The 27,875-nt window shown below is 40.7% G+C and overlaps 3 protein-coding genes across 9 annotated transcripts in view; 1 reads left to right on the top strand and 2 right to left on the bottom strand.

Moving 5' to 3' along the window:
• Positions 1 to 3,979, bottom strand: part of LOC137879369 (inositol 1,4,5-trisphosphate-gated calcium channel ITPR1) — a 62,835-nt gene extending 58,856 nt beyond the window's left edge. For 4 of the 5 annotated variants that reach the window (XM_068720016.1, XM_068720017.1, XM_068720019.1 and 1 more), the window contains exons 1-3: positions 3,556 to 3,979; positions 2,483 to 2,608; positions 11 to 81 (exon numbers count right to left, since the gene is read on the bottom strand). In XM_068720016.1, coding sequence (XP_068576117.1) covers positions 11 to 81; positions 2,483 to 2,574 — 163 coding nt within the window. In that variant the 5' untranslated portion in view covers positions 2,575 to 2,608; positions 3,556 to 3,979. The remainder of the gene's footprint in view (positions 1 to 10; positions 82 to 2,482; positions 2,609 to 3,555) is intronic. The other variant, XM_068720020.1, reaches the window with a different exon arrangement.
• A 169-nt stretch (positions 3,980 to 4,148) lies between these two features.
• On the top strand, positions 4,149 to 11,808 carry sumf1 (sulfatase modifying factor 1). The gene is made up of 9 exons (XM_068720026.1): positions 4,149 to 4,465; positions 6,944 to 7,117; positions 7,285 to 7,359; positions 8,356 to 8,438; positions 9,077 to 9,199; positions 9,305 to 9,419; positions 9,998 to 10,111; positions 10,194 to 10,253; positions 11,100 to 11,808. Exons 1-9 carry the CDS (start codon positions 4,205 to 4,207, stop codon positions 11,199 to 11,201), a joined length of 1,107 nt encoding a protein of 368 aa, XP_068576127.1. The 5' UTR covers positions 4,149 to 4,204; the 3' UTR covers positions 11,202 to 11,808.
• Positions 11,809 to 12,291: 483 nt separating this feature from the next.
• Positions 12,292 to 23,988, bottom strand: LOC137879370 (leucine-rich repeat neuronal protein 1-like). 3 transcript variants are annotated; one of them, XM_068720023.1, is made up of 2 exons: positions 23,630 to 23,988; positions 12,292 to 15,427 (listed from the first exon to the last, which is right to left on the bottom strand). In XM_068720023.1, exon 2 carries the CDS (start codon positions 15,194 to 15,196, stop codon positions 13,049 to 13,051), a length of 2,148 nt encoding a protein of 715 aa, XP_068576124.1. In that variant the 5' UTR covers positions 15,197 to 15,427; positions 23,630 to 23,988; the 3' UTR covers positions 12,292 to 13,048. The 3 variants fall into 3 exon arrangements, with proteins under 3 accessions (XP_068576124.1, XP_068576126.1, XP_068576125.1); XM_068720025.1 differs by lacking the exon at positions 23,630 to 23,988 and adding an exon at positions 20,324 to 20,643; XM_068720024.1 differs by lacking the exon at positions 23,630 to 23,988 and adding an exon at positions 16,274 to 16,659.
• Between the last annotated feature and the right edge of the window lie 3,887 nt (positions 23,989 to 27,875).

Raw genomic sequence — 27,875 nt, 5'->3', positions numbered from 1 at the left:
GGTTTCTTACCTCGGAACTTCTTAGGAGGGTTGTTGAGGTCTCCGGCGTCAGGTTGGACAACACAGCGGTCATCCACCAAGCTGTGTATATAAAAACACATAATAACATTAATATCAGAGTTATGCGTTCCAAAAGTCTGTGCATTTTATTTAACATCTTGTTAACATTCACGTATAAGTAGTTTAAATATATTAGACACATTAATTATAAAGTACAGTTGCAAGTTATGATGATGTTTTTGTTATTTACTCTTGAGCTGAAACAACTAGTCGACAAACAACATAAGAACATCAACTGCAAAAAAGAAAATCAAATAATCTTAATCTGTTCATTAGTCATTTTCTTTGGCAAAAATGCTAAAGATTGTCAAATGTCTTTCTTTGCATTTCATGATAGTAAACTGAAATTTAAAGATATCACCTTGGCTTTGACTCTGGAAAACTGTGAGGTGTGATAGACCAGACAATGAGTCAAGAAAGTAATATTCAAAAAAGCAGAATATTTAAGAAATAATGATTTTTTTTACTGTAGTGGTACCCCTAAATTACTCATCTCTGAATTATTTTTTGATAATAATCCAATGTAAACACAATTCTAAAATGTGATTTAATTAACAACAATATCAAACAAAAAATAAATTTAAGAAAGCGAGGATCTCAATATTAAAAAAAAGCTTCAAGTATTACTAAAACTACTAAATTGATCAATGATTTGACGAACAAATGAATGAATCAATAAGCCAACATTTTCATCAGTGAAGCACCATTGAAAACATTTATGGAGATGTCTTGAGATTGTAATTTTACTTGGGTATATGAGCTACTGTATGCCACTGCATCTGTTTTACTGAGACCTCTTGCATAGCTGCAGAATAAATACTCCTTTGATGCTCGACACAATAATGAAATCATTCTGGATTAGATGACCTGTGGGCAGGCGGGAATGTCTGGTGACAAATTTGACTTTTACTGGCTTAGAATAACACTCGGCTGGACACAGGCCAAATCCCACATCCATTTCAGGCCTTTTCCCGGGAATGTCTGCAGTTGTCCAAACAGACCTGTCTACTGCTCCAGTCTATACACCTCAAGGAACAAGGCTGCAGACTTGGATAAAAAGTGAGAAAATATCTGGGAGTGTTCAGAAGAAATCAAACAGCATGTGTGTGCCGTCAACTGCATTAGCAGACTATGCACATCATTTTCTAATCCAGCGAGTAATTAACACCAGTCAAAAAAGGTCCTGTTGCAGGCTCATTGTACTAAACAGGATTTTTAACATTTTTAACCTCACAGACATCTCTCTCCAGTTACAAAACAGGAGCTGGGAACACTGCTCAGCTGGAGAAGTTATAGAACTTTCTTTCATCAAGGTGCCACCTGCCCATCAGGACCATCTAAACATACAGTACATACCAATTCATACACCGCAAGCCTGGGGGAGCAATTTGGGGTTAAGTGTCTTGCATCGATATGGACTAGGGGAGCCGGGGATCGAACCGCCAATCCTCTGACCGAAGGACGACCCTGCTCTACCACTGAGCCCCTATGTGCACTCGTATGTGTGAGTGTCTGTACGTGGGAAACACAGGAACTTGAGAAAGGCCGCAATGTCTCTATAGTGTCTTTGCTGGAGGTCATTCCATAATTCATGAGAAGAAGGGGGCCACCGGACACTGAGCTGAGTCCTGATAGCATTAGAGATGCTAGACACAATATACGGCACCTTAATATAAATATATTGTAGTTTCTACCAGCAATACATTAATGCAACCTTACTTTCTGTTTACATTCACAACAGAAGAGGAAATGCAACAAGTGCGAGTCATTATGTTATAAGTTAAGACCAATATATCAATGCTCTAGGCCATGTATGTGATCAATATGCATCTTACATGGAAAAAATCAGAACTGCTTTTATTGTGTTTCAAATATGAGGTAGAACTAATGCACAAAAACAACAACATTGCTGCGACTGTGTGGGTGATGGAGTGGCTTGTAAAAAGAGGTTTACCATTAACATTGTACACAGCATCACTCGGATATTTTTCCTCCAAAGCTGCCCTCCACACCCACTCGTGTCACTCTCACAAACACACACACGCACTTTATCATTAACTGGGCATTTACCACCCCTGTATTTCCTTTTCTCCCAACACTATCAGTGGTGGGGTCAGCTATTGCCTAAAATGCAAACTTGCATCTATGTATCTCTCCTTAGCTTCTTAATCCCATCACGTCACTGGCGGTGGGAAGGGATGCCCAAAATACATGCAAACGTTCATCAGGCACACACAAACACATAATCCAATGAAAATGCCATTTCTGATAGCACCAAAATTTAGTTCTCATTAAATCAAATGTTCTATAAAAAAAAAGCGAACAGTCGCTACTTGTGTGACTTCCTCAGCTTGCAGTATAACAGAGAAAAGTGTGAAGCAGGCCCACACACATAATGTTCGGCCAGCGAGAATGGACATACCCCAGGGTGCTGATGAAACCATTGGTGGATCCTTCTGCGTACATGGAGCAGATGTCCCCGATGTGTAGGAAGCTTGACATCTTGTCCGACATGTTTGACACACACACACACACACGCAGGGAACAACTACAGCAGAGGAAAGGAGAACAAATTAGTCATATAGTCCCAATGTCAGACGAGCTCTCAAGTCTAAAGAGCAGCAGAAGCATCCTTGTGTTGAATTCAGTGAAGATATTACCTGTAATGTTTGTGATAATGATCTACAATTACATTTATTCAGCTTCAGATATGCAACACCATCAGTGGATTCTCATAATTACCTGCGACAACAATCAGTTTGCATTTGCATTTATGAATATCCACACACACAAATCTATGTAGCCAATGAGTTACCAGTGAGGTGGCAGTGCAATATTAAAAAGAAAGGGTTCCCTGAGAGGTTGCGACAAAACACTGATGCCACTCTCTACCTGCAAGAATTTGCATAGAAGCTGCAGGGAAATTCTGTGACGCCACTGTTACCTGTTTGTGTTGTGGCTAAGGGCTGGACCGTTAATGAGTAGGAGCTGCAGCTACCAGGAAGGTGTGTGCACCTGCAACAGGTCATCGCCGCTGAAGCTGATATGTGGGCACTACAGGTCCACTACACTCAAGTTATCTGCTTGTTTCTGAGGCACTGCCTCGATAAATCATTTAAACTATTGGTGGGCGCTTTGTCTGTTGCTCACCTAAAATAATGGCGTAAATCACGTTATTTGGTCAAGTACACAGAAGTGCACATCTTCCTCACAAGCCCGTTTATCTGACCAATAAAACGCACATGAAACTTGAGAAAACGCGTTTAATGGTGGGCTGTCATTTGATGCGGCATCCGCAATCACACTGTTTCACACTAATCCGAAATTATCATCGGACTCGTATCCGTGATTGTTTTTGGTCCCTGTTGTGTAAACGACGACATCATGATGAGATGTGAGCATTTTGTTAACCATTTAAGGAGAGCGAACCTAATATTTTGTTTCTCTCCGCTACGAGAGGAGATAGAAAAGAGGATGGTAAACTTTAAACTTTACCTCGGCCGTGGTTAACGCTCGGGTGTTCAGCTTTCTCTGGACGACATGACTGTGGCTCTCCTCTTCACCGCCGAGCCGAGGGGGAGATCCAGCCTCCAGCAGCTGTTACAATCCAGTTATTTACGTCAACTCTTTCACCTTTCCGCGGCCGTCGGTGCTCCGGGGCTGTGTTCGCTGAGGCAGGCAGCACACTGGTTCGGCTGAGCTACCTGGCTCGCTGCCACTTCTTCTTCTTCTCAAACGGCCGTAGTGTTGAAAGCTGGGAAATGATGTCCATGTAGTACCATCCCACCACCAGGGGAATCCACGATGTGTTATCACTCACACCGTGGAGCATTCATTTTTACGGTGCAAAAAAAAAAAGTTGTTATTTGATATAAACGTTCAAACACATGTTTGGTTTTGTTTGAACAATTACTTGAATGGTATTTTAAGGGGTGTTATTTTATTTACATCAAAACATGCATCTGCAATATTTGCAATCCCTAAATAGAATTTGCATTGTAACAATATTCTTTTAACAGAAATTAACAGATATTCACTTCGGGCAGGAAAGAGTTACATTGCACGCAGCTGACTGACCACGTGACTTTGCGGAAGTGAGAGAGTATCAACAAAATGAGCAGCTCTTGATCCGCGTCCTGCAAGAATGGTGCGCTGTTTTGCTTTGTTTTTCGTCTTTGCTTGTGTGAACAGAGTGTTGTATATTCAGGGTTCATGCGGGGCTCAGTCGGAGCCCACCGTCCCGCAGGGAGCAGCGGGCTGCGGCTGTGACAAGCTGAAGAGAGACGCTGCTGTGGAGCATGTGGAGGACAGGACAGTTTCTGCAGAGCCTGCTAACAAATACTCAAGAGGCACTAATGAAAGGTCGCCCGAGGCTCAGGGAGATGAGAAGAAAACGCAGAGTCAGGTAATCCATCACTGCCGTCCTTTTTTGACTTTGTTGGACAGTTCACAGTAGAGCAGACGTGCGACAAAGGTCCTTTCTCAATTAATCACCAGGGGATCCTGAAATGGTGTCCAATATCATTTATACCTCAACTGAAAGATAAGGTACAAAGATGGATGATAACACCCGTTTCAGTCTGGGCAACATGACCATCACGATTTAAGTCATTTCATATTTAATATATGTATAACAATATATATCACTATATAGCACGTTTTCTGGTAATTCAATAGTCTATAAGTGAATTAAATACTTGACAAATGAAAAGTACTGAGTATTTGTGTTTTATTTCTTTATTAGGAACTTACAATTAACATCAACCGTTTCAAGTGAAATTATAGGGAAAAAATAATATTACCAGCTAATCACTGACTATGTTTACATGCATGAACAAAAGTAGAGTAGTAGTAGTAGAGTAATCAGATTGCACCAACAGTTTGATTTAACTACACTGGGGTATTCCTATAGGCAGAATTCTTATCAAATCCGATTTTGTAAGATATTTGAGTTGGTATGTGCTTGTTACTGTCAATTTAGATGACGCCATTGTGTATGACAATATCTGTACATATGACTTCATCACGATAACATCCTGCTGAAATACGATAATTTATCACATTGAATTAATGCCCAGTCATCATTTCAGACCACATTAGATAAACAAAACATGCATTTTCAAATAAAACTTGAAAAAAAGGATTATCTGATCTCTTTAATTATTGACATCTTGCACATAAGGGACTCTCCAAACAAGTTCCCATTTCCATCAGTCAGACAGCAGGCTGATTTAGTATCACTTGCCTCGCTGAACTGCCCTTAAACAAAGACACGGAAACCGTCAACTGCGCAGTTTTGCACTGCAAATCAGTTGTTCAACTCTTCTCACAACACATTCTCAGCTACCGAATATGAATATCCCTCTTTAGTTCTTCCTCATTCCAAGTGGGCCATGGGATGCGGAATAACAACATATTTTGCAGCTGTGACATCAGTAATAACTACAGGCTTATTTCACGCTATATACTTAACTTGGATAGGAAGAGATAGTTTAAAATCTGTAAACTTTTCTTTCAAGACTACCATGGTAGTTCTATTTCCTTGTTAGCAACAAATTACTCTCAGCATGAACTAAAAAATGTGCTTTATGTTACAGTGTCCTTCAACAACCTCCATCAAATCAAATTTTTTTTTGGCTTTGGTCAAGGTCATAATTTCGTAAAACTTGTGCAATCGTGTCACAGGCATGAATGACAAACTGTCGCAACACATTTAATTTCTGTTGGAAATGTGAAAATTCAGTTGAAGTCAGAAGCGCTCTGTCGCATGCTCATATAGTGACAGCTTCTTCTACTCTACTACTGTTAGCTTCTGTACACTTACTAACTTATTCTTTTATGCCATAATCAAGTATACTTAATAATAATAATGAACACCTAAATGCTATTAACCACTCGTACAGAATTACATTAACACATATTACTATAATTGTATTTTCCTTTCCCAGTGTACTTACAGTAATGACAATTGAAAAAAAAATACTGTTTTAAGTCTAAATGTGTAAATGTGATGTTACCGGATGGTCTTTTAGTTTAGCTAGCAGATTTAATTTTTCCAACGCCCCTCATTTTAACATTTACAGCTACGATCAAATTCAATGTCTCTGCGTGTTACACCTACGAACTAAAGCTACTGATCCGCGACTGACGACCTAGTGTGATGCATAAAGGGAGAGCGCCATCTACTGGTAACGATGTTCTTAGCAGGAATAACACAACCATACATCCCAGTAAAAGCCCTAATACAGAGTAATCATGGGTTCCGAGATTGAATACAGAGTGACAAAGGTATGTTGTTGAGACCTTAGCTTTGACTGAATTAAAAAAAATATCACCTGTGCCAACCAACATTGGCTGACGGGCCCTACACAATACGCAGTTGATGTAATGTAGGGAACATTCTGATGCCACTATGTAGGACAAGTTGACAATTCAGCCATGTTCTAAAAAGCAGCATTAATGCTGCATTTAAATAGCACAAATATGTAAATAGCCATCTGTCAATGTGATATCATCTATGAAAACAAATTGACCTAATATTGATCTCCTCTCCTAGGGTGTTTTTTTTGTTGTTATTTAATACATTTACTGATTTTATTTTATTTCTAAATGTGTTATATTACCCTTATATAGCTCTTGATATTATTTCAAACATAGTATCTACAACAAAAAATAAAAACTATATATATGGCCTTTGATTGTGCTTCTGGGGTTTATTGTGCAGCCTAGTGATCTGACTATCTTTGCACCTGGAATAGATTAAGTTTCCATTAAAGTTTCTTATTGCTTTTCATTTTGTCACCTTCCTCAAACTTAAGAGGCTCATAGAACCACCTTTCTGCACGAGGAAAAAAACAAAAAAAAGTTTTTTTCTTCCATACAGATGGTGCTGATTTCTGGAGGACAGTTCCTGATGGGAACAGACAATCCAGGCATCCCTGCAGATGGTGAGGGACCTCAGAGGCTGGTGCATGTTGACTCTTTCTACATGGACATCCAGGAAGTCACTAACCAACAGTTCCAGAGCTTTGTAAATGCCACAGGATACATTACTGAGGTATATATGTAAAGATTAAACCGCAAGCTATATTTTTGAATTCATTACAAATGTATTTAATCAATCAAACCAATCACTATGAAAGCAAATCTGCAGCAGTGGTTATTTCAGTGTCACAAGGTTAATAGGCATCATTGCTCAAAACGTTTTTGACCTCATGCTTTCAGGCAGAGAAATTTGGAGACTCATTTGTATTCGAGGGGATTTTGAGCGAGAGTGTGAAAAACCAAATCACCCAAGCAGTAAGTATAAATAATCAACTGTTGCCATACCTGTACAACTCACTTCTTTATGCCACACCAGTGTGAAGCATTGTAAGTGCCATGATTATTGGCCTCAGCCTTTTAGAGCCCTGTAGAAACGCTTCCAAAATGTGTACACGTTGATAGTTGTTCTTCATCAGGATACACACACACACGTACACACACGTACACATCACACATACCACACACAAACCACACACAACCATGAAATTGTTCACAGATTTATTGCTCACTCTTTGAGGCTGCCTTGGACATTTTTACCAACTTGAGGCCAGGGGGAGAAGTTTACATGACTTTTCTGCTTCCTGCTCTTAGAGGCTGTCTGTCTGTCTGTCTGTCTGTATATCATTTGAATGTTGTTACTTCTTGTTGTTACATTTATTTCCAAACAATAACAAAAACAATCTAATAAAATAAACATTCCTCAGTTGTGATGAAATTGCACGTGAGCGGTGTGAGGAGAAGAAAGACGATGTTTGTGTAATGTGTAAGAAAATGCAATTTTGTTATTAATATTGATATTATTATTATGTCCTCCCACCATGATTTTGACATCTTTACAATAATATTTGTGTACTAATCTTTATCTGGAAAACCTGTCAGCCTGTGGTTGCACATATTTTCGTCTTTATATAGACACAGAGACACTTCTGTTGTTTAAGAGTCTTGAGAATGTTCACAGATTCGTTGTGAGAGACCTGAGGACAACAGGCCTCCCACAGACGAAAGCCAGACATCAGGGAACTTGCTGCTTCATCTCAGCTGTCATGTGCAGCCTGATCATGTGGCTGAGAAGGCGCTGTGTACCCATTAGTGTGGCAATACTGGAAACCATTAGTATAATTGCAATTCTTCATGCCAAACACCATTCTAGATGAACCCTGAATTATGTGTGGGAGAGAGAAAATGGAATGAAGAGTATGAAAGAAGCATAATATCAGTCAGTAACCATTGTTTATGTCACTTTGTTTTTAGGTGGCTGCTGCCCCCTGGTGGCTTCCAGTGAAAGGGGCCAACTGGAGACACCCTGATGGTCCAGACTCCATCATCACAGACATGTAGAAAGATGCCACATACAAGAAACCCCCAAATACCCAATTTTACCTGTTGTTTTTATTTATTGTCCCCCTGTTCGATAGTGTTTAAAACCTCATTATAAATAATACTTATATATGTGATACAAAATAATAGTATTCTACACACATTAAAACACTGAACACTTACCAATCCTATATTGACGATGAAGACACAAAATATAAAGCATACTTGCATATTAATTGACGCACTTAACCACCTATACATCCAACAGGACAAACTTCCATCCAACACGTATCTGTCAAACTGAAAAACTACAAAATCAAACAAGCAAATATACTACTTACGCCGCTGATTGGTTCCTGATATGCTCGTACACATGCTCTCCAATGAAATTGTTGGGGTTTCTGTGCCTATATGTGGACTGCAAGTATTCTCAACACTCGCCACTGCAATTTTTAAAACATTTGTCAGTGAAAGTTTGGACAAAACCTACTTGATTAGTCTAACGCAGACTGCTGTAGTCAAAAGGCATTTTTACACAGAACAACTGTAGGTTTTGTTCCTCTTTTATTTCATTATGTCAGTTCTTTATTTTGGCAAAGCAAACTGATAAATCAAATACAAGCTCAGTCATTAACTTTAAACCTGTTTTTTGTAGTCTGGACCATCCTGTTCTACATGTGTCCTGGGCGGATGCAGTAGCCTACTGCTCCTGGGCCAACAGGAGACTTCCTACAGAGGCAGAATGGGAGTACGCCTGCAGGGGGGGCCTTAAAGACAGGTACGATATTTACTCATTATGTGACTGTAAAATAAGCCAAAGTGCTTGCGTATGTGAAAGGTTTTGTCACATGTCAATTTCCTGACATACTGCCCCTGTATGTAGACTTTATCCCTGGGGAAACAAGTTGAACCCTAAAGGACAACACTACGCCAACCTCTGGCAGGGGGATTTTCCCAACCATAACTCTGCAGAGGACGGATACATCAAAACTTCACCGGTAAGAAAATGATAGATGGAGAGATGCCGTTGTTATGGGTGTGTTAAAGGTGCATCATGATTCAGGTTAGGGAGGAATTGGGTGACTGTGATCATGAGCCATTGCCACAAAACTGGAAACATGTTTATAATTGAGCCACTGTCTATAGAATCGGCAAGAAATGAAAGGTGCTGGAGATAAGGGCTCATTTTAAGAAGCGGATAATATATAATATTGAACCAATCTCTTTCTCTACGGGGGGGGGGGCTTTAAAGCCCAGCTTTAGAGGTATACCAATCATGAATATATGCACTTAAGAGTATGAGTTGCTTAAGTGCAGTGCATCTTTCTGATCACACTAGCTGAAAATACAGGGATGTTGATGCCTCACTGATTATAATAACACAAATGTTACATGTTTTTTTGTATTACTATCTCATTTCAGCAGCAATGCATGTTGGGCAATAGAAAAAACAATAGAGAAAAACAGATGGGACCACCTGTAAATCCAGATTGAACACTAAATGATTTGTTTTTGTCAGTAAGTTCTTGGAAGTTCCCTCAGAATCACATGCTCATTCTGGCAAACACAAATACAGGTGAAGTCGTTTCCCGCCAATGCTTTTGGTCTGTATGACATGGCCGGGAATGCATGGGAATGGACCTCAGACTGGTGGACTGTGCATCACACCACAGATCAACAACACAACCCAGTAAGAACACAAGGCCTCTGAGCTTTTGAGTTGTCCATGTTTAGTTTTTGCCCTGATATCTGATCATTTCTGTCTCTTTCAGACGGGTCCTCCGTCAGGCACAGACAAGGTGAAGAAGGGAGGCTCTTACATGTGCCACAAGGTAAAAAAGACAACCAATATTATGCTCTATAGCACAAAAGCACAAAATCAAGATCAACATCTAAAATATTTAACATGAAACTAGAGATTGTCTACTGGCATATTTGAACTGGTAAAATAGCTCACTGGGTGGTTAGATTTTATGGGCAGTTAAGTCTTTTGTGATGTGAGCGGATCAGTGAAAACAAAATAGTTTTAGCTGGTTGTGCAAACCTGTTTCATAGCAAGTATTGGATCCAGTCAACAACAGCTCTGACATCAGCATTTCCAAAGGGAGAAGAGGAGCTCTCTATTGCTCTCTAATTGTTTAATTACAAAGGGGAAATATCGCCTCTCTCTTATTCTCTCTTTTCTTCTGGAATGTGAAGTCGTTTCTGTGCTCGTGAATATTCAGTCGCTGTTGTTCAGTGGCTCTGTTTGTTCTGAATTTAAGTGTGAAATGGAGAGGACAAGAAAACTCATGTTAATGCATATAGTATATTTACTTTATCTCCAAAACCATTTTAGCCGCCTACTGGATACCATTCCAGTTTGCTTACCATAAGCATTGGTTGCCATGGGAATGTGACTGATTGGATGCAAAATAAGTCCTCGGCACAAAGGTCTAGTTTGTTTCATATGAATAAACCATGTGAAGGAGGAGAGGACAACAGTCAGCCAGGCTTAGTGAATGTGCACAAACAGGTGTAGGAGCAGGATGATCAAAGAAGAAATCAGAAATAAAGTGGTGGCTCTATGATTGTCTTCCTTATGTTTTTTTTTTAAGTATACTGTAACAAAGCAGTTTCCGTTGCTGAGAAAATGAATTCCACAGTAAATTTCACTGTTTTTTCCCCCCCTTCTTCAGTCTTACTGTTACAGATACCGATGTGAAGCCCGTAGCCAGAACACTCCGGACAGCGCAGCCTCTAATCTCGGTTTCCGCTGTGTCTCTCAGAGGCAACAGTGACCTGAACCGGTCGTCTTAAACACAGGGTTCCAGTTGCTCTCTTACACCAGTGTTGGTTGTGGAGTAAACCAAGGACAGGAATTTAATATGTGCCATCTTACTGATGGGAAGTTGAAAATGTCTTCCATTCCAGCAGATATTCCCAGAAATGTAAAATTGTCTAACTTTTTTTTACAAGAAATTATTAGAAAAAGCAGTTTTTTCTACATCTGTTCTTTTTACGCCTTTGAGCACCAGTGGAGAGAGCACTGAATAACTCAGCATCTTGTAAATGTAAAAAAAAATCTCTGCAAGCAGTTGTACAAGTTGTCATTATCAACAAAAAGGTTGGCTGAGCTACAGACTAAAAGTCTATGTAAACTATACAGCCAATGTAAAATTACACTGTGGATTTGCTAGATTATTGTAAATTATTGTAATTTTTACAATCACTGATAAATCTGTCACAAATGGGATCATAACCAATTCCATTCTTCTTTTCTTTGTGTGTTCTAATTAGTTAAGTCAATGACTTCCTGATTTTTCTTTCTTTCAAGATTTTAGGTTTACATTGTTTGTAATGTCCGTGGCCTGAACATGACTTAATAAAAAGCATTTATTGGCTTAATGTGACTCAAATTTTACACTGAATGTGTGTGTAAAACTTTAGGTTTAGTTAATTGATGCTAAACCTCAAGGTGCTACTTTGCTATTACTCTGTGTTTTATCATTACTGACCTATATGACAACCATTTAAAGGTTTATTATGTAGTTAAAGTGTAGCATCCACCAGAGGGCAGCACATGCTCTAATATCTATACATCTGTCTGTCTATTGGTCTCCAGAGTGAATGTACAGTATGTGTTTCTTGCATACGCATATTGAGAAGTTAAGCTGACAGAGTATAAGCTCTGTCAGAAACGATGATTCAGGGCAGTGAGCACTGTGATGGTGTGAAGCTGATTCAGACAGTTATGAGTTTAAGTTCTTCAAAGACATGCGATTAAGACTCCAACCAACAGCATGTATCACTGGGAAGTAAAAGTGCCAGCCTGAAACAACAGAATAATAATATAGATTAGAACTGGAATTGAAAAAAAGACCAACTGTCTGCAAAAGAACCAAACAGTATTTATTGTAACTTCTTCAGCATACAGATCGCATGTGAAAATAATAAAATAAGCAATTAGCAAAAAAGTCTAGCAAAATAAGTGAGTAAACAGGGAAAGGGTCAAAAGGTTTCTAATGCACCTTAGTAAAAAGACTCAAAATGTTTTAGCAAACATTTATATTTCTAGCATTAACATCACATTTATCAGTAAACTACTAATCCTATTCTCTTGCAATTTAAATCAGAATCAAGGTATAGTTGATACAACGTTACTGCACAATTGCTAACATTCAGTAGACAGTTTAACAAGTCTAAACCCCACTGTCAGCTTTTAACTGAAGTTTATACAAACTCCATTATCTATCAGTGCACAACAGATTAACTGTTTTACAAAACAGAGAAAGAAACACTTATTGCTACTACTGCTGCAAGAAGACCATCGGACCCTGCTGCTGTATTATTTACCCAAAAGAAAGTGTATCAAAAATGCACCACGGAAACAACAGCATAGCAACTAAGACAAGCTGGAGGCTAAATACAGCTTCCATCGTGGAAAGTCCAAAACAATTAAAAGATAGTAAGAATCAAACAAAGGCGATACGCTATACTAATACAAATCCAGTCCTTGATCACTCTGCCTCTTATTAGCAAAGCTAAGAATACAAAAAAACATTTGCAACTTCGACTTTTGCACCAAAATGGCAAAAGTGTGTCTTTTGTGCTGCTGGAGAGGTAGCCAGGCCTCCTTAGTGAGTCCTCACCACATGTAATAACTGCGTGTGGTGTCAACAGGAGAGGGTTTTCCCTCTGCACTGCAGTCTTTGTCCTTCTCCCCATCAACCTCCCACAGGTTGATGAGCGGAGGGTAAAGCTCATTCAGGGGGATGGAGGAGGTCTTCAGCATGTATTTCTTCAGAGAGTGGTGGTAGTTTTTTCTCTTCCACCTGCGAGCTATGTAGACGCCCACAGTGGCCAGGCTGAGGAAAGCCAGCGTTGATGCCATGACAGCCAGCACAGCCGCACTTGGGTGCTGGTCTGACAGGTCCAGGGCGAAGGTAGCGCTACGTGTTGTCACATTAACACACGACTTGTGTGTCTGCAGGTGGATGTTGGAGACAGTGAGGCACACCTCATACTCTGTGGCAGGTTGAAGGTGTGTAAGGTTGTACTCATGGACGTCTACGGGGACCCGAGCAGTGTAGGTGATGTGCGGGTTGTCAATCTTCATGGTAGCTGAGGCCCACTTCAGGTTGGAGGACATGATGTTAGAATTGATTTTCCAGGAGACCAGGATGGAGTGCGACTCGGTCTGCTTGACGTAGATTTTCATCACCTCGGCACTGTCGAGTAGGGTGCCATTCACACGGATGGTGGCGACCCGTGTGTCAGCTCCTTCTGTATTCTGGGCCACACAGGTGTAACGACCAGAATCCTCCACCTGAACATGAGACAGCCGCAGGGTCCCCTCATTGTTCAAGTGGTACCGCTCTGAAACAGAGTCCGTTGTGATTTTGCTACCAAGAGGAGTCACCCAGTAGATCTCAGGCTCTGGCTCAGCCATGGCCCTGCAGTCGAGACTGACACTCATGCCCAGCTCGAGGTTCAAGTGGCTCTGGAAGGTGTTGTGGGATATGAGGGGCAGGCATTGCTCCGGGGACTCCAGCAGCCTTAGCTCTCGAACCCGCTGGCCTCTGAGTTCTGGTGGGGAGGTGCAGAGCATGGCCAAGGGCTCCATGAAGCGCACGGTGGTCCTGTTAGAGCTCATCCACTGAATGACACAGTCGCAACGCAATGGGTTGCTATGCAGACTGATTTCCCGCAGATTAGGCAACGCCTCCACAGTGTGCTGGTAAAGGGCAGTGAGGGCATTATTGTTGAGCATCAGGCTCTCCAAAGAGGACATGTCCCGAAAAGCCAACCTATGCACATAAGACAGCTTAGGGTTGTTGGTGGCCTCCAGCTTTGTCAGCTCTGGTAGGTTGTCCAGAGCATAACGGTCAATTGACGCTAACTCCATCATATTGTTGATGCCCAATTCCTTCAGACGTAACATGTTCCTGAAATCTCCTTCCTGGATTTTGTGAACTGGATTCTTGTTCAAATCCAAGAATTTCAAATTGGGAACTCTTTGAAGGGCCAGTTGAGGGATTCTGACTAATTTGTTGTCATAGAAAGAAATGCTTTCAAGGCTATCCAAACCTACAAAAGCATTTGCTGGAACGTCAGTGAGGTCCATGCCAGCCAGGACCAGACTCCTCAGGCTTCCGAGAGGCTTAAAGTTCATGTCTAGGAGGCCAATAACTGGGTTCTCCCCAATCATGAGGATCTCAAGGTTAGGTGTTTCTTCAAACCAGCGGCTGTCTATGACATGGAGCCTGTTGGAGTTCAGATGAAGGCGCAGCAGGCTGTCCATGCCTGCAAATGCCCGAGGTGAGATGGCGCTTATCTGGTTGTGGTTAATGTAGAGCTCCTGGAGGTTGGAGAGGTTTCCAAGGCAGTGGTCTGGTAGCTGGCTAATCTGGTTCTCCTCTAGATGCAGGGTGGTCAAGTGGTTCATGCTTGTGAGGCCCACAGCTTCCACAGTGCTGAAATTGTTCTGGGATAGGTCCAACTCTGTCAAATTGAACAGCGCCTCCAGCTCTCCACTGGTGTGAGAGATGGCGTTACTTTGGAGCAGTAACACTTGAGTATCCGCGGATAGGTTGGTAGGGATGTGCATGAGCCTCAAGTCATTGCAATCCACCGTGGTTGCCTCCTTGTAGGTCGACTGGGGCGTGAACCAAGGGCGGATCTCGCAAACACACAAATGTGGACATTCTTTGCCATATACGGGTGCCAGAAAGGACAAAAACAATCCCATACACAGCCAGAGTAGCGGAGGCCACGGCTGCAAACTGAGCACCATCTTGTCTACTCTGTCAGCTCACACAAAGCTTAGATGAGAGCTTCTTCAGAAAGGCTTGGAGGGAACGTTCATGAGCATTAGTCTTCTTCACTGCTCGCTGAATGCTGTAGGCACTTTCTACATTGGTGATTTCTAATACAGGAGAAAGCCAGGGCAGAAGATCATCTGGTCCAAACTTGACCTCTGCTGATTGTTTTGTTTGTTCTCACTTCCTCACCTTGAGGTTTGACCCTAATAAAAGACAGAAAGCAAGTACAATGTTAAAGCCTGTAACTTATTTGATTATCAGTTTGCAAAAACGTACTGAATAAGATGAACAGAAAAACAGCTGAATAGAGAGTGTGAAAAAGTAAGAGCGACATATTTGGTTTCCTTGGAAGGGTAACAAATGAGGCAAGTGGCAGTTTTCCACAGTGCCACCCCGCAGATATTTAGGGGACTAAGTTGTCGTGTCCAACAGGGCAGAATATATCTGTCAAATTTGTCTTTTTGCCCAGCTCTTGTGTAGACATTCATTCCCTACCTTTTAATGAGCTCCTACACAGCCAGACACAGTTTGAAAATAAGAATAAGTTTGAGAAGTTACTTTTGGATCTTGACATAAAATTGAGTGAGGCCATGCATGTAAAAAAAAAAAATACTTTTAACCTCTTCGAGACGAGCGCCCCCGCCGGTGGGGGCAACGCATGCATCCAAAAATGAATCCACTCATAACGTGCACTCATCAGTAACGAATATAATGATGCCGCATACCTGCTCAAACTGCAGCTCCTGCGCTACAAAGTCATCTCAGCTGTTTGTACAAACTCCAAACACAACATATGACAAAGCTACGTATAATACCAAGTATCACAATCTATATAGCGCCACCTAGGCAGTCCCACTCACCACATTTATGCCAATAACGTTTTGAAAAATGAATTCAATGCTAACACCCGTTAGCTCCGGAGATCGCTAGCGACCAGACGGCAGCCGCCATTTTGTCACATTCCGCTACGATACAGCCTCGCAGTATACTTAAAACAAAGCCATCATCATAATCCGCATAATCAATCACATCATAAACCAGCTCCTTACTTTGAGATGTTTTGCAGCAAAAAAAAAAATGAATCCATTCATGTTTACTGTCTATCTGCGCAGCTCATCATCCATACTCATCCTCAATGTGAATTCAAAGCTGGCGCTGCCTTCATGTGCCTCATGTGCTGCTAGCAGAAGGGGCAGAGTTATATGTCTTAGCAAATCGGATTTGAGAAATTTGACACTCGGGTAGTTTTTATTTTATGATTGGCTAACGGATTCTGTCATTCAAAGTCATGTTGGGTTGTTTCAACAGAGCAGGCTGTGACGCGTCTATGGAACGTTCATTGGGTCAAATCGGCCCTTCAAACGGTCTGAAAGGCTTTGGAGGGTAAAAAAACTGGAATTCAGATGATAAAATCCCATGGATGACAAACATTAACAGTCTCAGAGAGGATCCAGGCTCTCAAAATGATTCCAACCTGCTGCATATGGATAGATTGAACACTATTAGTGATAAAAGAAGTGAAATATATAATTATATACTATATAAAATTACAATGAAACAGCTGGAACAAAATTACATTTTGGTTGACCTCGTTTGACCTCTCCGTACTAGATCAAGATGTACTAGATAAAGCTTCATTTTATCAAAGTAAAAATTAGTTTAGAGACCCTCAACATATAGTTCTATGATCTGGGAGAGCTGGAAAGCTTGGACCTACATGATTTCTAATAAAGAAATATCCTGAAATTGCTTTTTTTTTCCATTCTAAAATTTGAATTTTCAATTTGTGCTGTGTTACATCTTAATCTACTCTTAACCAGTAACATATATACTGATATTTACACATATCAACACATCTCACAAGTGTTGTTACTGCCAAAAGTATTAAAATAGCCCTTACAGTTGCAACGCTACACTCATTATCGTATGGGCATGCTATTTTCGAGCTGAGGGCCTAAAAATCGGTCTAGGGTCCAAGAGGTTTTTAAACCATTATGCCATTCGCTTGGCCATTCTCTGTTTAATGAGTGAAAATTTCTGGCACTATTTCTTCATGTAAAGATAGCTATAATTTGGATATTCCATCACCAAAAATGTTAATTTACCTTTGAACACCATGAACTAGCGGATAAAGTGAAGCAAAGTTTTGGACTGTTTTTCTCATTATCTAAGATGATTGGGTTGATATTAGCTCTGCTTCCCTGATGTATTGCGTATCTGTCTCCTCAGAGATTACCAACATGTTTTGCGCTCTTGTGCCAGGTAGATTATCTCCATACCAGCTTGGTACCAGTGATCCTCTTGAACGAGTGTGTGGTGTAGGCACAGCCGGCAGCTCTGGCTGTGAGCCCATTACACAACAGGCTTAATAAACAGGGAGTGTGTGCTCTTCACTGTTAATCACTCACTACTTATGATACAGGCCCATGGGAAGCAGTCATACACATGTGAAATGAATTAAGCATTTTTTAAGAGTCAAAGCTGCTACTGATTCATGCACACCATACTATTCCAGGTTTGGTCAAAGTGAGACAAGCAGAGAGCGATTGGAGGGGACTGACATGCTGGGCCCCCAAAGGAATTGTTATATTTTACACTTTTGCTCTCTTTTTGTCGATTTCATGACACTAACTCCCAGAAACGTCTGTAAGGATGAAAGGTACTAACTCAGTTTTCACAAGAAGATAGGATATCATGAGCAATGGGGATGAAGAATCAGTCATCAGTTTCTTTGAACAAATCCATAAATATGTATATTAAACTCTTGTGTGATCAAAAACATATGTAATGACTAAACATTCCTGCCAGTGCAGGCATGACTTTGTCAGCATGTGTGTGTGCGTGAGTGTGTGTGTGTAAGTGAGTAATTGTGAGTGATGAGCGAGCTGTCAAAAGTGCCAATTATTAAAATAAACAACCAAAATGAATATTCAGCTTCTTCTTTACATTAGCAAGAGAGAAAAACAGAGAGACTGTTGACTTTCTCTCACTCACTAAACATCACAGTGTCGGCTTCTAGCTTGACTCACACTCTTAAATTCACATTTATCCTCATAAATATAGTGACATTGAGCATCCAATGTGTGTGTGTGTGTGTGTGTGCAACAGAGAGCGATAGTAGGGTGTATTTTGTTTGACATAAAAACTGCCAAGTTTCTCCAGTATTAACATACAACAGATACACATGTTTTTCCTCTCCTGCTGTCTGTTCGTGCCTTGCAATGTGTTGACACCTCCTCACAGTTTCTTTTCCACATTTGCAAGTACAATAGTATAAAAGCACCTCAACAAATACAAAATGGAACACAGAAACTTTAAGCGTTTAAGCATGACAGCGCATCCATGTTTCTTTCTTTTTAAGTAAAAACACATATGGTGTCTGCTATCAGGTGGCCTCTCTTTAAAATGACCCGGTCAGACTGATTCTCTTAGTGTGACTGAAGTGTGGCAGCAGAGACCTCAACCTTCTTTTGGCTCTATTCATAGATTCTAACTGCTGAACATGTGGCTCCTCTTTCTACCTTTAATCATCCATCATTCAGTTTCTCAAATAATCCATTCCAATGTCTTTCAATTAAACTACGATCTACTGTGGCTTGGAATATAGAGATTAACTTGGGGATACATTTGTCTGTCCTCTCTCTTCCCCCATGTGTTACACTGCTCGGGTATTAAATTGGAGGAGACAGGCGGAGTAATCACTGCTTTCATGCTGAGCCCATAAAACTCAGACACCTGGCACCAGGTTTCTGGCAGACTGGCAGCACTATGGGGCTCTGCATCCGTTCCCACCTTCCTCTCACTGTGTGTACGTGCCGACCTTTTTGACCCAAGGAAGCTCTGCTGAGCACATATGCTCTTTTTTACTGATGGCTTTCTTCATAATCACTGCAGTATACAAATTCATACTTACAAGCTGCCCAGTAGACCCACATATTGCCTAATGTTGGCCACAGACCAGCTCCACTGAAGTGGTTGTAGTTAACTGTTGTGTTTAACCCACAAAATGCCTGACCATTTGTATATCAATTACTTACCCTGAGTAAGCCTGCGCAAGTGTTAGACTGATTTGTGTTTTAAATAGTTATGTTTTAGTGAAGATGCATGTGTCCGGTAGTAGTGAGCATACGACTGGATAAATGAGACTTGGATTATACTGCACGAGTTGTGTGAGAGTTTGTTAGCGGATGTTTTGAAATAGTTTTAAAGTTATTTCATCGAGACTCTTCATCGTTTTTTTTTCTTTGCTCGACTTTTTTGTGTAACGTATTCCTTTAAAGATACCTCTGAGTTTTACGGGAAAGCTTTGCAAAGCACATACATGACCTCTCACCGACTTCCCACCTGTTTGCTTTGCCACTCGGCTACAGTGTGTGTGGGATAGGTTTCCATATAGGCTATACCGAGACATCTCCATCTCACATGATTTACTTTGTGCAGCAAATAGCTTTCATGCAGATGACATACTATGTATCCATGTGTTTAAAGACACTTTTAAAGCACACTCCATCCATCCATTTCCTACACAGCATCTATCATATATCTGAATCAACACACATATTTATTGATTGCCCCAACTCATTCACAATAAATTTTTCACCTTTTGAGTGTCATCTCCTACAGTACAGTACAGCACCTCTGACTTCCAATTTCACAAAGTGGTTTAAAACCGATAGATGTAAAAACAAACTGATGCATACTGTAAATGCATTTGGTAATGTCTGTGTGTATGTGTGCTAGAAGGACTACATTATTTAGATCAAATAAAACAAAAGATTAATGTCATGATAAGGGCAAACGGTGGGAAACTGATTACTTTTCATACAGTATGTATAAACACTGCAGCCATTTCCCATCTCCACAATGCCAAAAAATACACATTTGGTTTCCCCTCACATGCTGTGAGATGCATGCATATGCAGACCACTGGAAGGAGGCAGAAAAAAATCCCTCAACAGCTTGGGATTATCCAGTTGACTGTCTGAATTGAAGCCTCCAGCAGGAGGGATTTACTCTCTTTGCTCACCCAATCCTTATGAGGCTTTAATCTAAGCACACATTACACATTTAAAACACACACGTCGTCTCCAAATACACACCTAGTAGCTGATGTTTCCACTGGAGGATCACTGACCCTGATGTTTCCAACATGACAGCGAGATATAATTGTGGGACATAATGAGCTTTGTCTTCTTCATGTTAAGGCCTCATAAATCCAGTTATAAGACAGGATCTCTGCACAATACAGGGAGCAATGAAGACAATCAGAGTCACTTAAGAAACAAAGACCTGCAGTGCAGTCAGATGCGAGGACCATTCCTCTTTAGATCTGTGAAATGTTGGTGTTTGTGTGTGCAGGCGGCAGTCATTGTTTACAGAGCAAGATGTAAAAAAAGACAATTTGCTTTGAAGGACTTGTTAAAAGGATGTCTCTAAGGTTGGTCTGAGGACATATCGTTCTACTTGATTTTACACCTTCTAAGAGATGCAATGCTGCTAATACTACATTTCACCATGTGCCACTGGTGCTGCCGGGAGGGACCTCACTTGATAGCACACACTGCATCATTTTTCATAGGAGGCTTTGCTTTTACCCCCTCTATTTCTAAGGCCCTTTTCACTGGGTGCAAAAAGTAAGCAGTGTTTCTGAATCAGCAGCCGCACAACAGGCTCTCAGACATGCCATCCCCATAGCAACGGCTATGCCACGGGCATGTCTGTTTCATAACCAAATGAGAAGACATGAGTAGAGCTATCAGTGCCATCAGGCAGCTAAAGGAACATGTCAGTGAGAATTGCTACTGGTGTGAAACCATATGATAAAACAACAGTAAGCACAACCATTTAATGCACAAATGCTCAGAAGTCTGTATCAGCATACAACACATTGTAATAATGTATTTCTAGATTTCTACACTGAAGCGGCAGTATTTCTAGACAATCAGAGCTATCATGTGGTGCTGGGAAGCTGAGTGGTGCTGCCTGATGTTTTCTCCATGTCTCCACTGTGCTGGCCTGCCTCAGAGACATCCTGTTTCTGCTCCATTAGTATGCAAGTGTCTCACTTCACATCACACAGGGCTCCGTTGCAGCTGCTGATGGCAGAGGTGTAGAGTCGAGGAGGAGTAGGATGCCTGTCCACTCAGTCAGAGAGACGAGAGAAAGTAAGGAGGGAGAGGATGAAGAGCTTTGCTTCCTTTAATTGGAAGGCCACAGGAGGAAATTGATGAACTGAAAACGCAGCAGAGCTGAAGGTACAATGAGAAAATTCAAAACAACGTATGGAATTAAATAAATGTATGCTCCACACTTTTACAATGTCTCTTCAGACTGCATTAAGGTTTAAAAGTCACAGCATGGCAAATTGTCTCTGAATTTCTGCTTACTGCAAATCCATATGGTAGCTTTATTTCCCCGTGGAACTGAGATGGATCTTGAAACAATTTTTCTTCGCTGGCGCTCAATTGTTTCTCCCTGATTATGCCCTCATCGTCCCCCTCCACTTCATCTATCCTTACAGTTGCAATGTCTGTGAAAAGCCAATTTGTTGGCATTGGAGCATCAATCAATCACACTGACGGGGCAGGTCTCTAATCTCAGGGGAATCACTATTTGAAACAATGCAGAGGTCAAGGAAGATTAACTTGCACAGTTCAAACTGGCTTTTAAATCCCAAAAGATTCTGTCATTAATAATGCTTTTAAAATGGATTTTCATAAAGGGCACAATAGCATAAGTGGGAATGTGATTTTTTTAACGAGTTTTTACCAGGTTTTTGTTCAACTTTAACTTTTATATTGCATGATCACCTCCAAAAACGTTAAAGTTTCTTACAACCTGTCTATTTAAAATTAAAGTTTATTTTCAGTTTATGGACATAACAGCTGATTCAGTCATAACATCTTGACTAAACCTTACAATGGCCTGTCCTGTTTCCATGTTTCCCTTCAGATCATGCTCACAAAGGGAGAAGGTCAAGCTGTTACACCCTTGTCTCCACTGCTGTGGGAACCCCAGCACTGACACATGCTACAGAGTTAGGCCCTGTGGCTCACAATGGCTTGTACCCAAATATGCACAGACACACCAAGACGTGTCTTTGTTTTGGCAGGTTCTCACACTCCTCATTACCAGCTGAGGAGATACGTCACTGTGCCTTGTGAAGATTGGGGGAAGGTGCCATGGCCTCCTATACATATCATTGGCTCATTGGATGACATCTGTATCAATTGTCTGCTTTTACTCCCAAGACAAAGTAAACACAAGCTGTGTGGTTGCGGTTTCCAGAAAACAAGCATGCAAATCATGCAGTGCCTAATTTTCTTCCTTTCCTAATTAAACATATGTGATAACCTATCTACCACAGTGTACTGATATTGGTGATTCTTTGTGGTGTTAGTGGTCTTAGTAACAGGTGCTGCTGTGCAGCAGCTGAAACAACAGAGCCCATCGACAAAGGTGACCCTAACAATACACACTCCCCCTGCTTTCTCCAACTTCTGAGTAGAAACCCTGGAACCATGTCTCTGTCTACTGTGTCTTCATTTCAGACATCTGCCAATTTCCTGAGTCTTAGGCAAATAGGTTTGATGGAGCACATTAGCCCATTGCTGCTACTCAGCTGTTTCAGCAGCACTCTGCACTGGCGAGTGATGCTGCAGTTTGTGTAAATGTTACACTTCACTGTTAGTTGAACCTGGTGTCACAGTGTAGTGAAATGTCAGGGCTGCTGGTAAGACTGCAGTTTTAATAATGAGCCCTTTAGAGACTCAGAGTTCACATTAATGCTTGGCTTTTCATGGCTAGTTAGTAAGTATGAGCAGAGAATGTCTCTAAATAGTATCACATGATTGCAATGCACGGATTGTATTTGTTGATATGTTTTGTTTTTGTTTCCTTTGATCATCAGTTCAAATTTTTCATAAATTGTCTCGACTTGAGAAAGGTTCATAATACTGTGTATCGATGCACTGCAGAGTACAGTGTCCTTGCAGATCTAATACTTCTATACATTTTATTGATAAGACTGACCCGACGCACACATAGCAGATAAATGATGAGAATACATAAATAAATATACTCAACTTTTCGGATCAATCTTCTGTCTTTATAAAAATCTTTGTTTGTTGAAGCACTACCATTCCTATTTGCGGTGATAACATGCGCTGCAGGAGGACCCACGCCACGGAGAGAGAACGCGTTATTGTTCCATTTCATCTTTGTTGATCCGTGCATTTCTTAAAATTCAATGATGACTTCATCTTTACGAGTTTAACACTCGTTCACACTTTCTAGACAGGACGGATACCCCCTTTCTACCGAGCAGGAAATGAAGAACAGATCAGTTGCTATATTTCATAAACATATGTATCACAATTTCAGCAAAATAAACACATTGCTCTCACCTCTGAAGCGCTGTATCCTCCTGCTGCAGGCTACTGTATCTGACCCATGCAGTATCCGCAGCTCCAAGATGATGCGCGAGGGGTTGAAGATTATGTGTCAGAATGAAAACAATCAGCGTTGTTAACGAGGACGAATCTTATCGGTGGAAAACACCCCCGTGGTTGGAATATCTGCCCTGATCTCCAGCGCTGGAGACGCGGTGGTACTTCAGAAGTGGAAAAGCTGCATGCGGCGCACAGCTTCCAGTGACGAGCAGCTGCCTGGTGCAGGTCAGCTCAACTGAAACGCGTCTGACACCAACAGCGGTGCCCAAACAGGCAACCTCACCATCTGTTCTGTCATCATCACAAACCATGGGAACAAAAAAAAAGTCCCACCCTACCGGCCACAAGCTGCGAGTTTTGTGGTGAATGTGCTGGATGAACCAATAGGCAGCCCTCTGCACCGATGAGAGCTCATTGTTCGAATGTTTCTGTTGCTGACCTCTTTAAAATGTGTTTCTGTCGTCGCTCCTCACGTCAACATAAGTGAAATGTATTCATCAGTTAGGAAAAGGCTTGTTTGAGGGGAGGACATCACAAGACTTTTTTAGTGCCATGGACACAGTTGATATAAATTTTAATGACTTGCTAATTAATAATTTATATAATTATGGTAATGAAATGGACGTTAAAGTGGATCATGTGAGTCTCTCTCATTCTCTATGTGTCACACGTATACAAACATTTGCACACAGGAGTCATGTTGGAAGGAAGTCTTTTCTCTCAGAAGTGTCACTTGTTTGGATTCTTACTCTCCCTCCTCCCCCTCCCCCTCCCTCCCTCTGTAAGGGGAGCAGTGAAAATGACAACGTTTCATCATTTGCTGTTTGAGCTGCTGCTTTGGGAGCTGCCTGACAGGTTCATCATCCATAGCTACAAGAAGAGACGTGATCAACTCTGTGTTGAGACAAGAAAGTGTTGCATGCAGATGCCACATGCATGTTTTGGCTGTTCATGCTGGAATTAATCAGAATCAGAAACAGCATTATTGGCCTATCGTGCACAAACAAGGAATTTGACCCATTTTCTGCATCTCTCATAATGTACTAACACAAAAATGGAAATAACAGCTGGGGTCAAGAACAACAAAGCTGAACAGATAAGCAATTTTAAACAAAACAAATGAACAAATACATTCTGAAGGAATGAATATACATGATTATAATATAAATTAAGAATTCTATGTACTGTATATACAGTGTGTGAGATTGACAGTGACAGATTAAATGTATGTATTAAGCAACACGTTGTGCTTTTAAAACTAAAATTATAATCTATAAAGGCAGCATTTGATATTTTGGTGTTAGTGGGTTATTGACAGTGTATGACTAATCCTAAGTGTTCAGAGAGACGGCCTGTGGGAAGCAGAAAAGTAACATTTTTGACTGAAGATCCAGTAACATTTTTGTCATTTCAGTGTTTCTCTCTTCTATAAATTCTACTCAGACGGCCTGTGCAGGTTCATATGATGTTCCACAGAAAGTTCTCATGTGTTTGTGTTGTTCATCAGGCAGAAATTAATCTAGAAAACTATGAAGCTTGAACACATTTATGCAGTTGCCTCATTAATGAAATGCATGAAGAGTAAACAGCTTTATGCATTTAGCCTAAAGGTTGCTTCTGAACACAAACAGCCAAACATTAAAAGGTTCAGCAAAACAGACTGCTGACAGCTTTGAGTAAAAAAGGGTTTAATAGGCAACAGTAACTGATTTATTTACATTTTTGATTGTTTATGACATTAACTGTACTAAATTCTCTGTAATGCACCACCTTCAACCTTAGTCTAGTAGGGCCAAACTGTAATGTATGCTATAATATTTAACTACAAATGGAAATCAAGTTATTGTAACCTTCTACACTCTATGATCTGAAATATTTTCATCACACGGTACAGTGTAACACAGAGTTTAAAAAACACTTAAAACCACCTGTTTGAAGAATTCCTTTTTTGAGATTATTATGGGCGTTTGAGAGATTATGGTAATCTGATTTTAAATGTTTTACTTCAAATTAAGGATTTAGTGCTGACTGACTGCATGGAGCAAATATAGAATAAAGCCTTTCTAAATACAAACACATTAGTGAAATGTAATTCATTTTGCTGGAGGCCAACTGGAACTCGTTCAAAGAATTTTTTGGTATCCGAAAACTGCACTGTGGGAGCCTCTTGTGTCGTTGTGCCACCACAGAGAGCTCAAAGTTGATTCAGCAATCACCCTGTGTGTTAGTTGTAACCGGCAAAACCTAATTTCCCACCATTAACCTGCAGTGCTTGTGGTGTGGTTGCTATGGCAACAACTCCCTCCCAGGAAAGGCGATGCAGCATATCCACCGGTTTATTAGATCTCTGATCACACAGCTCGCTCCAAATGGCCATCTGGGAAAACACACAGAAACGTATGCCCCCTGTTTTACCTTTCGCAAGTCTTCTCATCCTTTTGCTGCTTTATACTCCACTGAGCAGATGTAAGGTATGTCAGTTTTCTCGTTGGTGCTTGTTTTCGGTCATTTGACGGGTAGAATATTAAATGAGAAGTGTTGAGGAGTGATGGGATGAATGTTTGAAAAAAAGAACAAGTAGGCAAAGACACACACAGACACGATCACTGAAAGTGAACTGGTGATGCCGCCATCTTTACCAGAAGCATTTGTCTGAGTCCACCCACAGTTAATGTGGGATAAGTTAAATAATGTCTATCAGAGCAAAAGAGGACAGAGGATTTTGTTTGTAAGATAAATGTTTTAGTTTTTAATTTAGATTTTGGTGATTAGATAAAATCTGATCTTAACTGGCATTAATATGAACAGCTTGATGCTGTCTACAGCTGTAACTAGAGCAGATGCCTGCCTCTGAACATGTAACGCGTTTGTCACCTTGTTGTGACATTATGTTACTAGCACATTATTCCTGGTACCATCACTACCTTCTGCCAGGCTAGAGCAAACACTGCTGACAAACTGCAGATGTGTCACGTTCACACACGCACACACACACACACACACACACACACACACACACACACACACACACACACACACACACACACCCACATGCTTGTGTGTACATGACAAACACTGTCACTCTCAAGAACAAAGTGACAGTTCCAATTTTATTTCAATTTCCTTTTCCCTAACCTAATACCATGCTTGTCATGGTCGAAATCTCTGTCTGTGTCTCCCCTCATCAACTGTAGAATGATAAACAAATAAAGCATGTGCTAGCTGGTGGACACAGAAACAGAAACACGGTACAATATGCAGCACAACAATAGCACAAACTACAGCCTCAGAAAATCCCCTCTGAGTTGAGTCAGCACCATGCTCAACACAAATTGAACATTATGAGCTTCACTGTGGTTGAATTTATTGCAGGGCTGTTATATGGGATTGCAATGGAGTGTTCAGGTGGTAGGCTACTTATATTGTTTACCATCTAGCTTTCACCTGTCTTAGAAAGAAATAGTTTTAAGACATTTTGGGGAATACACTTATTTCCTTTCTTGCTGAGAGATGAGAAAATCAATGTTTCTCTCGTGTCGCTAACTAAGCTACAGACAGGAGATGATTAGCATAAGGCCTGAAAACAGCTTGTCTTGCTCTTTCCAAATGTAACAAAATCGACTTCCCAGCTCCTCTAAAGCTCACTAATTAACACGTTATATCTCATTTGGTTGACAACAAGTTGTATCTGCGGGTTGTGTGTCTTGCTGTGAGGCTGCCAGACAACCAGTGAGGACTCCCGTATCCGCGCACATATTCCCCATTAACACCATCATTTTTTTCACGTTTTTTTGTATGTAAGGAATAACATTAATGATCTTTAGAGATCTTTAGAGGTGCTGGTAGGCCAGCTGTTTCCAGTCTTTATGTGATGCTAAGATAACCGTCTTCATGTTGTAGTTCATATTTAATGGTCAAACATGACAGTGGTATAAATCTTCTCATCTAATTCCCGGAAAAGAAAGGGAATAAAAAAAAATAAAAAAATGTCAAACTATTACTTTAAGTATTTTCTTACACATCACTCTAATAAGATGCCTTGAATTCCCCTGCATAGTACAATTAATAAGGTGTGAAGATTTGTCTAATTAAACGAACATATTCCGAACAATGTGCAGCTGCAGAAGACGAAGAGGTTTGATATCAGATGAGGTTAAACTTCAAATTTGCCCAAACAGTGGTGACAGTGTCAGCTACGGGC

The sequence above is a fragment of the Cebidichthys violaceus genome, unplaced genomic scaffold (genome assembly GCF_023349555.1).
Source record: "Cebidichthys violaceus isolate CVI_PGR_0920_01 unplaced genomic scaffold, fCebVio1.0.p SCAF_25, whole genome shotgun sequence".
Classification (NCBI taxonomy): Eukaryota; Metazoa; Chordata; class Actinopteri; order Perciformes; family Stichaeidae; genus Cebidichthys; species Cebidichthys violaceus.
This window is presented reverse-complemented; position numbering and strand designations above follow the sequence as displayed.

Excerpts from the sequence above, each read along its gene's own strand:
- sumf1 (XM_068720026.1), top strand. The coding sequence starts at position 4,205 with ATGGTGCGCTGTTTTGCTTTGTTTTTCGTCTTTGCTTGTGTGAACAGA. Across the intron at positions 8,439-9,076 it reads GACTCCATCATCACAGACAT|TCTGGACCATCCTGTTCTAC; the intron begins GTAGAAAGATGC and ends TGTTTTTTGTAG. Across the intron at positions 9,200-9,304 it reads AGGGGGGGCCTTAAAGACAG|ACTTTATCCCTGGGGAAACA; the intron begins GTACGATATTTA and ends CCCTGTATGTAG.
- LOC137879370 (XM_068720023.1), bottom strand. The coding sequence starts at position 15,196 with ATGGTGCTCAGTTTGCAGCCGTGGCCTCCGCTACTCTGGCTGTGTATG.